The 9,613-nt window shown below is 44.6% G+C and overlaps 1 protein-coding gene across 2 annotated transcripts; it reads left to right on the forward strand.

The window, feature by feature from the left end:
• Positions 1-608: 608 nt before the first annotated feature.
• e2f2 (E2F transcription factor 2) lies at positions 609-9,379 on the forward strand (the record flags this gene model as incomplete). 2 transcript variants are annotated; one of them, XM_084481776.1, is made up of 7 exons in its annotated part: positions 609-884; positions 6,284-6,383; positions 6,884-7,103; positions 7,386-7,547; positions 7,685-7,799; positions 8,241-8,439; positions 9,060-9,379. In XM_084481776.1, 7 exons carry the CDS (start codon positions 609-611, stop codon positions 9,356-9,358), a joined length of 1,371 nt encoding a protein of 456 aa, XP_084337902.1. In that variant the 3' UTR covers positions 9,359-9,379. The 2 variants fall into 2 exon arrangements, with proteins under 2 accessions (XP_084337902.1, XP_084337903.1); XM_084481777.1 differs by having other exon boundaries at positions 8,244-8,439.
• Between the last annotated feature and the right edge of the window lie 234 nt (positions 9,380-9,613).

Raw genomic sequence — 9,613 nt, forward strand, 5'->3', positions numbered from 1 at the left:
ACGTGCCACCGGCCAATCAGAGGAGAGTTCTAACCGCGGGAGATCTAAATTTCGCGGGACCAAGTTTGGCGGTAAAAAAGCTGTTCTTCTAGCTCTTGTCCTCTTGTATGGAAAACTGAACTGGGAGGTCTACAGGCAAGAGTCACAGATCGAGTCGTGTTCTTCTGTCGTGTCTAAGGGATCATCACAAACTCAAAGAAGCTCGAAGGAACCTCTCTAATTCACTTAAACCTGGAAAAAGAGCATTGGACCTACTTTTATAAAGCTTATTTATTGAAGAAGCAATACTTTATAATACAGATATACGGCATATTTGTTACTGCCGTCAATGCCCGGACAAAGGATAGTAGCTTACTCAGCCGGCTACTCTATTTATTAAATTCAAACAAGAGTTTACTCCTGGACTGCATATTCAACTTATGCATTTTACTCACTGTAAACCAGGTAATACATGATAGTTGTATCTTCTGTTTATAGACCCTTCTGTCTAAATAACTTATTAGCTTGCGCAGGAGATTGCTGCAGACATAGTACTTGTTGCTTGCTTCATTTTAGGAGCTTATTTCTTGATCAGCTAGCGAAGACTTCATTGTAACTTGCTCCTGAAAATGATGCGGATGCCCAAAGGCGTCTCTCCAGCATCGAACCGTGGGGCAGTTGGACTTTCGTGCCCTCAGCAGAGGACGAAAGTTTTGACTACCGCAGGGGTAAAGACCGAGTTCTTCAGCACCGGACTGACCAGCCCACCGATGAACACGGTACCGGCTGGCTACTTCACTCAGATCTGCAATACTACGGCGGCCGAACAAAGAACCCATTGCCTGTATTCAACTCCCCATGGACCCGAAGCTAAACCCATCAGAGCAACCTCCGGGCGCTTGCCGGTAAATACTTTTAACAATAATACACACTTTCTGTGCAATACTTTTTGGAACGGGTTCATATGTAATACGTGGGTCTATTGAATGTCCCATTCAGTAGTGTGTAGGCGGACTAACTAATGATTTATTTACATTAGTATGTAGACTACAACTGCCCTTCTTTGTATGCATGTTAATATGTTTTTGACGTAGTGTGTTACAGTGGGTAGGCTGTGCTCCCATGGCCATTGTGCGGGTCTCTTGCTTATCCTTGACATCATCGCAACAACCAGCTGTAGCGAGATTAGACACAGTCGTATGTGTTAGTGGAAGGGGGGTTGTTACCGTCTGGGGCTGGTGAAAAATGTAAGGACAATAAGTATCTCAGTGAGACATTTTAAATTGGCTGATTATGCGTGCATAACTACTTGACAAGAAGACAATGGCTTCTCTTAGTTTGGGCTACTGTTGGAAGCAAATTGGCTGAAAAGCATCACACTTTCCAATTTCATTTTATCTCCTGGGACTGTAAAAATAAAACTGCATATTGTTAAGGGCTGCTGGGCCCTGAGGCCCTATGCACTCACCCAACCAGTAATTGCACCAGAATTTCGTCCATTTCGGCTCTGTTCTCACTGACTCTTGTTTAAACAGCTTGTTGTGTGATTGCACTCAAGGACAGCTGTCCCAGCCATAACCACTTGCAACTCCACCTGTTGTTGTGGTGTAGACCTGGCCCACGCAGGGCCTGTGTAACCTGTCTACAGTGAACTGCCAGAAGCCAGGATTGTAGTTTGTAGTCAATGAGCAACTGGGGGTGGGGGTTGGGGCAGCTTACAGAGATACTTGCCATTTGTGCTCATCTGAAGCAAACACTGAACCCTTTTGGGTCAGACGAACACCCTCTGTCATTTCACTGGTGACGACTGCATCGCTGAGGATGCTATTGGAGTTTGAGTTCGAGCAATGATGACAGAGTTTCAACAGTGATTGTGTTGTTTGTCTAAATTGCCTGTCTGCCGAAATGGCTAACCGCTGTCTTCCTGCTGATGAAGATGTGCATTGTTCCATAGGGAGTTGTGTTTATGTACTGTTGGGGAGAGTTTGACGACTATGCCAATGGTTGGCTTGTATTGGCCTTATTCACCTGGCAGCCATCTTGGTTCTAAACACTAGCAGGGGGATGGAACTGAATGCAGAATTCCCTGCCCAGTGGTCTTAGTGCTGCAGAGGTGAGGGGTCAGGTCTCCTGTCCCTTATTACAGCAGCATGTACTCACAGCTCAGACCCAAGAGGATTAGTTAGTTAGAGGCTTTGTGAGGTGGAAAAAATAGCCTACCACCTGGCTAATCAAAGCTAACAGTGTATGCCATATTCCTCAGACCCAGGCAGGCAGCCATGTTGAACATACAGCAGAGTCTATTTACAGTTAAACATCCCTTATTTTGCACACACATGTATGTATTTGCATACATTTTTCATTTCCCATGTTCCAATTTTGTGCTGAGTCAACCCGTGTGTGTGTGTGTGTGTGTGGTTTTTATTCTTTCACGGTAGGCATTGGATGGTGCAGGGCCCTGATAAGCAGCCAGCATGGGTGTGTGTTGGTACTGATAGTCTGCTGCTGGCCATTATTACCCTTCTTCTAAAATACACATACACGCACACGCGTGCACACACACACATACGCACACACAGTATGCAGAGATGCCTGTCCGCTTGTGATCTGTGGTCTTCTAGTGGCACACTTTCAAGCTAGAGTTTGTTATGGACTCTAGAGTATGGACATAACAAGTCCATAACAAAAAGTAATGCTTAATGGCCCACAGGAGTGGATATAGAACAAGCATATCTCTACTGGGTATTTCTATAGATCATAGTTTGGTCTTTGTAATTGCTTAGGACATTCTAACCACATAATGGTCATTTTTATATGTATCCTAAAAAGCATCATTGCATGCAATGTGAGAGTGCGGCATGCTACAGAAGCTATCAGGATAACCCCATATCTTTGACACTTGTTCAACTTTTACAGCGCATAGGTGATATGCATGATACCTACCCATACAACCGCTCAAAAGGACAAAGGACTCTTACACTGGCAGTTAATTGTTTACTCATTCAGAAGACAATATCTCGTCTTACGATGCTGCAAGGGTGACTTGGGATTGTTAAGTGTGTGCACATAGCTCCATACTGTGGTGGCTTCCTTTCTTGTGGTTAGCAATGCAAATGCCTGCCTTTTCAGTTTCGATAAAGTATTGAAGTACAAAAATAATGTTATTTTTCGAAGGCATCCCTTAACACCATCTCCTGTCTCTTGTCGAGGTTGAGACCCCCTTGTGATAAAAATGGCAGGGCCGTCCTATATTCTGTTGTCCCATACCCAATGATAGGCCCCATTCAGATGCCACCTGGCAGAGTGTGGGACAGACTTCACACTCTAAAAACTCTTCCTCTCGCCCTCTCTTCTCCTGAATCATCCTTGTCAACGTTTATTGCCCCACCATCACCCTCAGGCTAGTGGTGGGGGAGGGGGGGTGACGAGGGCGAGGGTGAGTTAGCATTTCAAAGCCCCTTTACGGCCCATACCTCTTCACCATCAGCACAAATAGGCCAAACCGGCCTCTGCTCTTTACCTTTTCACACTCACAATGGCCTGGTGTCATGATGCTATGCTAGCATTGTTGCCTTTCTTTGACCTGGTATGGGTGTGGTTAGTGTTAGAGAGAGTGTGTGTGTGTGTGTGTGTGTGTGTGATACACACAATACCAGATATGAGCAGTCAAAGTGGAACTTGCCCTTAGCCCTGGATTGATTCTAGAAGCCCCATGTCCCCACTAGGAAAAAAAAAGTGTTTGTTTGATGGGAGCCCCCCCCCCGGATACAGCAGCAGGAGCGACAGGCTGGTGTTTGGATGGCCCCATTTTTTCATGTGACTGAGATAATCTGTGAAACACCAACACGCAGGGTTCACAACCACAGGATGGGCATGGCTGGGGCAACTTTCAGAGAGGGAGAGAGGGAGGGGGGGGGAGGAATTCACATGAAGCTTCTGGGTGTAACCAGGAGGGCGTTGTAGAGTGAGGCAACAGGCCTAGCGCGAGTGTGGTCACGTAGTAATAAACTACGAACAGGCCCATGGATTGGCTGGGCTGTCTCCTTCTAGAATGGGCCTTACCCTTGCATTTACAGAAGTTTGTTTAGTGCGTTTCTGCTTTTGTATTCTCTCAAACTGTGAAGAAATACATGTGTCCTGGCTTGGCTTCTGTGAGGCAACTGCTTGTGTATTTTTGTTCTTTGTTAATTATTTATCATCAAGTCCTTTCTCAAATTCACAGACAGACATACTATTCACAAGCCTATATTGTTTGCATAAAGTTTTCGACAGACAAACCAAAACTCTTATGCATAGCGAGATGTCCTCCACAGTCCACCACATACAGCTGGTGTTTTTAATTTTGATAACTGAGCCTATTGGCTTATAAGAGGAAGAACTGAGGGGATCTGAAAGAAATTGTTGAAAGAAACAACACTTACAGTTATTTAAATGATTGTTATTATCATGGGTGCGGAAGAATGTGGTCATGCAAGAGTGTCACTATGCTTTGTTCTCCGCTACTGGATCTCTTCTCAAGGAAATTATAATTAATGCTTATGGAAAGTTATAGTTTGCTGTACTCTCAAGGTCAACCTATTCCATTTGGGTGTTTTACAGTATTATTGACAGTATTCATACTTTTGCTGGAAAGAATAGGATATGCTATATTTTGTTATTTACTTATTTGAGAACATCAAACTTACTTTCACATATTTCTGAATTTGTATTGCAACATATTGTTGTCCATTTATATTTCAACAGGGCCATTTATATTTCAATAGCATTTTGCTATCTGTTGTAAGACTCCCTCAACTCAGTGAAACTCACTACGCACACGCATGCGCACACGCATGCGCACACGCATGCGCACATGCACGCACGCACGCACACACGCACACACACAGGGATATTCCAGATGTCGCTAGTCAACAGGTGGACATGTCTTAGAGCACCCTTGCACAATGGTCCCGTTCACTATCTCCTAACACACACGCTTTCACTCACACAGGACTAAAGCAACAGCATTGGGTTATAACTAGAAGGCAGCCGGTGACATGACTAGGCCCTGTCCCATTTTATATTACTCAGAAATCCAAGCACAGTGTTATACTATACGCCTCAGTAACTCACAAGTGGCTAGAGTAAAGAGCTCTGGGTGTAGGGGGGTCAGCCTTGGGGGAATCATTACATGTGCGTGTTGGTCAACAACGTGTTGGCTGTAAACAAGGCTAGTAAAATAGTGATCAAAGATTAACCGCTACTACCACAGCCCAATAATAATAATCTGCCACTGCTTAGAGAGGCACTTCCCCTCATGGTGTCTTTGCCGCGGGACATTCAGTTTTGTGATTACAACTCTTTGTACTTCAGTAATGACAGCCGTGGTCACGTGTCGATTTTGTTATCTTTCTTTCTTTTTTATCGGTGTCCCAAGTTCGGCTTGGTTGTATGATGATATCTTTCTTTCAGTTTCATCTGTGTGTGTAAACTAGTCCATGGTCAAGGTACACTATACTTTCGTATGGTAGCAAATATGGGAGGTCATGTGATTTCTAGGAAATGAGAGAGAGAGAAAGAGAGAGAGAGAGAGTGAAAGAGATAAGAGTAGGGGAGAGAGAGAATGGGGTAGGAAGCAAAAGAGAGAAGAAGGAGTGAGTAAATCCAGGGATTTCCTGGCGTTTCACGGCAGGATAGGTTCGGGGGAGAAACATTATCACAAACCCACTCACACACACACACGCGCACACACTCTCAGAAGCCACAGTTAGCAGCAGCCCCCTCCCGAAGCTTTGTGAGAATGCATGGCGGGAGCATCCTTTGTTGCTGACCTCTTCAGAGAGCGCAGTCAATTCACAAGACAACAGCAGTTAAAAACCCAGTACCCCTCTTTGACACCTCCAACAAGCCCCGCTGATGGTCTAACATAGTACCAGGAATAGTTCATGATCTGTGCTTCCCATTGTAACTGCCGATGGTTTTCTATAGCGTCACTTAGAACAATTAAAAGTCAATGGGATTTGTTAAACTCTAAAGACCTAAAATACACTGAATCCAATGGGAAACAACAGGCAGAGTGAAATTTGAAAAGGGATTGAAGATGGGCCAGGCCTGCCCATTTTATTTACCGATGATGAAGATGGATTTAGATCCTGGTAAAAGACAATATATTAATACTTTATAACCCTCTGTGCAGTGATTCATTTTTAAATGCAGTTGTTGTTTTTCCGTTCAGCACTATAACCTTTTTGTAGCTACTCTAGTTCTGATTGTTCTCAGCCAGACTTGCCTGAAAGTGAATGTAAACCAAATCTATTCTCTGCAGGCAAAGAGGAAGCTTGACTTGGAGGACCCCCTCTACCTACCGGAGTTCCGCACGCCCAAAGGCAAAGGAATTGCTGCCGCCAGGATACCCAGTCCTAGAAGTGAGTAGTAGAAGCAGCAGCAGCAGCAATGGCAGAAGAGGTTTAACGGTCAGAATAGTGCTGTTTATGGATCTTTAGTTACCTTTATAATTTTTTTACAGAGGCAAGGCAAGGCAACTTTATTTATATAGCATTTTTCAATAGATAAAGTAAAAGTAAAAGAAAACAAAGGCAAAGTAAAAAAATGCATTGTAGAAAGGCCAATGTATTTATGTATTTGTACATGTATTTATTTAGCAAAAATCTAAAGCAAACATACAATAAAATGAAGTAACAAAAAATTTGATAAAATCTGTGTTCCAACTGGTTTTGAGAAGCTTCTGAATTAGTAATTAGTAATTGATTGATCTCAAGGTTAATCGAGGCGTATGTTTTACAAGAGTGAAATTACCATCTATCTTTTTTAACATCATAACATTACATAGTCCTACTTTAACATTGTAGTCTCCCCATCTGCAAACTTTATACTTAAGTTTCGGCTTCTTTTCCTGTGTCCTCAGCTCCCAAGTCGCCGGGCGAACGAACCCGCTACGACACTTCTCTGGGGCTGCTCACCAAGAAGTTTGTGGGTCTGATCGCCGAGTCGCCCGATGGCGTGCTGGACCTGAACTGGGCCACTGAGGTCCTGGAGGTGCAGAAGAGACGCATCTATGACATCACCAACGTGCTCGAGGGAGTGCAGCTCATCCGCAAGAAGTCCAAAAACAACATCCAGTGGATGTGAGTACAGTTAGGAGTTAGAGTTATTGTCTCTCTTTCGTCTTTTATTTCATATTTTGAAGGAACAAACGAGCCAAAGAAGACATTATTGGAGGTTTTGAATATGTATTGAATTTTTTATCCAAAGAATCTTGGAATTCCGTGAGTGCATGTCTTGCATGGGTGGTCCCAGTTGGACTTGTCATTGTTCTGACCATGCACAACCAGCTTGTCAGCATCTATCTATGTGCTTACCGTGTTTTCTTCATCACCCTCATTTTGCCTTCCTGTTGTGTTTTTCAGGGTTGGAGGTGTGTTTGAGGGAGGCTCAGGTGGCGGTGAGAAGGCCCGGGCCCTGAGGCGGGAGCTGGGGGACCTGGAGAGAGCAGAGAGGGCCCTGGATAACCTGATCCACTCCAGCAGCACACAGCTCAAACAACTCACCGAACAGAAAGACAACCAAAGATATCCTTCACATCAAGCGTTACTGCCCTCTGGCTGTGTATCCGTGTCCATGCATGGCTCCCTCCCTTCTCATTTTTACATGGACTTTGATCTTCCAAAGCGGTTTGTTGTGTGATCCTTGACTCTGTATCGTGCACGTTGGGCTATGTGACGTATCAGGACATCCGCTCCATCACCAGTCTTCAGGACCAAACCGTCATAGCCGTCAAGGCCCCGGCTGAGACCAAACTGGAAGTACCAGAATCGTCAGGGGTGAGTGTGTTTTCTTTTGTGTATTTCCTCAAACATACAGCTCTGCGGCGTGTTATTGTGCATTCCTGTTGTTTGCACACCGTAGCCCAACAGTAATTCAAGGTACTTCACTTTGTTTGTGTTGGCAACACTAGTGAAGACAAAGGAGTCGTGGAAAAAAAGGGTTTGCTTAGGCGATAGTAGCATTGATCAGAAGCATTAACATACTATAAGCATGAAGCTTGATAATTCAAATTCTGTATTTAAAGTAATAAAAGTGATTTCCCTGGCAGGTCAAGCTATCAACCTGCCAGGGACTACAGATGAAAATGAGCATGAATGGCTAAATCTTACACATTTACATGTTCACCTCTGGTGCTCATGTTTATGTCCCCTTTTAAATAAAGTTTAAAAAAAATCGAATTACATTTTTGTCTGACCTGTGTTTCTCTGGTCTCACAGCAGGGCTCACTGCAGATCTACCTGAAGAGTAAGAACGGCCCCATCGAGGTGTACCTGTGCCCTGAGGAGGGTCTGGAGGACGCCAGCCCTGTGAAGAGTGCCCTCACGCCCAGGAAGGTGTACCCCCAGCCCATTGGGCCCTCCTCCACCAGCGCCATGGTGCCCCCGAGCTGCACGGTCAAGGAGGAGCCCATGGAGGGTAAAGCTAGTCACTCCTGTTATACATTTAGAATGATGGTTCCTTTATAATTTAAGAGCGCGTACCATTAAGGCTCCGTCATGATCGCAGCGACCCGGGTTAGATTCCTAGATTAGATTTTTTTTAAAGAATGATGCTTTCAACCTCATCTTCGCTCATTGCAAAGTTAAAGTACATATGTATAGTAGTAGTATACATAGTATCAAACTCAATGCAGGTATGCATAGAAGAAAAAAATGAAGGCATGGCAAGCAATGTATACATAGTCCAAGGTTTTTTGCTATTGTTTCTTTAGCCTGCCATTTAACTTCTGTTGACCATGATCAAAGAAAGACATTGTGAGATTGTGATACACGCTTGTAAAAGGAAGTATTTCTGTACTTTTTTATCCATAACCGTTTCCTTATTTATATTTAGTTGTACTGTATCATTGTTTGTGATGAACCTCAGTTTTCGTACTCAACATGGGATTCTGAATATTCAATTTGATCTTAAAAAAACACACATTTTGCATTATTCCAGACTGTACAGTAATCAGTGTTCACTAGTTACAGTGGAATCCTACTATAATACACCATTCTAACGCTACGCTTTCCCCCTCTCCCTCCTCCTAAAAACAGCCACCATCTCCATCACAGAGCCCACCGCATCCCATTCCTCCTCCCTGGCTCCACCCACCACCTCCTCCTCCACCTCCACCCTGCTGGACGTGGAGGGCCTGCTGGGCCTTCCTCCCAGCCTGCTCCAGATGACCGAGGACCAGCTGCCTGGGAGCAACTTCGTGACGGACCCCAACACCCCCTTCGTCAGCTTCTCCCCGCCGCTGGACCACGACGACTACCTCTGGAGTCTCGAGGACAGCGAGGGCGTGTCCGACTTCTTCGACACCTACGACCTCGGAGACCTGCTCCGGAGCTGAGGGGGGACAGGCGAGGGGGAGATGGAGGTCAGGTGGAAGGGTGTAGTGGGAGGGTTGGCGGAGGTAATAGGATATTTTTTTACACTATAAAGCCATCGGTTTTCACATTCTTGTTTTTTTTTTTTTTTTGTTTTGTTTTTTTAATGATTTGGATTCGGTAGCAGTTGTTTTGTACGTTGTACATACTTTTTTTTACATGGGAAGGGGTGGGTTGGGTTAGTGGGGGGGGAGGATTCACTCTGTTAGGAACTGTTT

Source organism: Micromesistius poutassou (genome assembly GCF_964030765.1).
Source record: "Micromesistius poutassou genome assembly, chromosome: 17".
Lineage (NCBI taxonomy): Eukaryota > Metazoa > Chordata > Actinopteri > Gadiformes > Gadidae > Micromesistius > Micromesistius poutassou.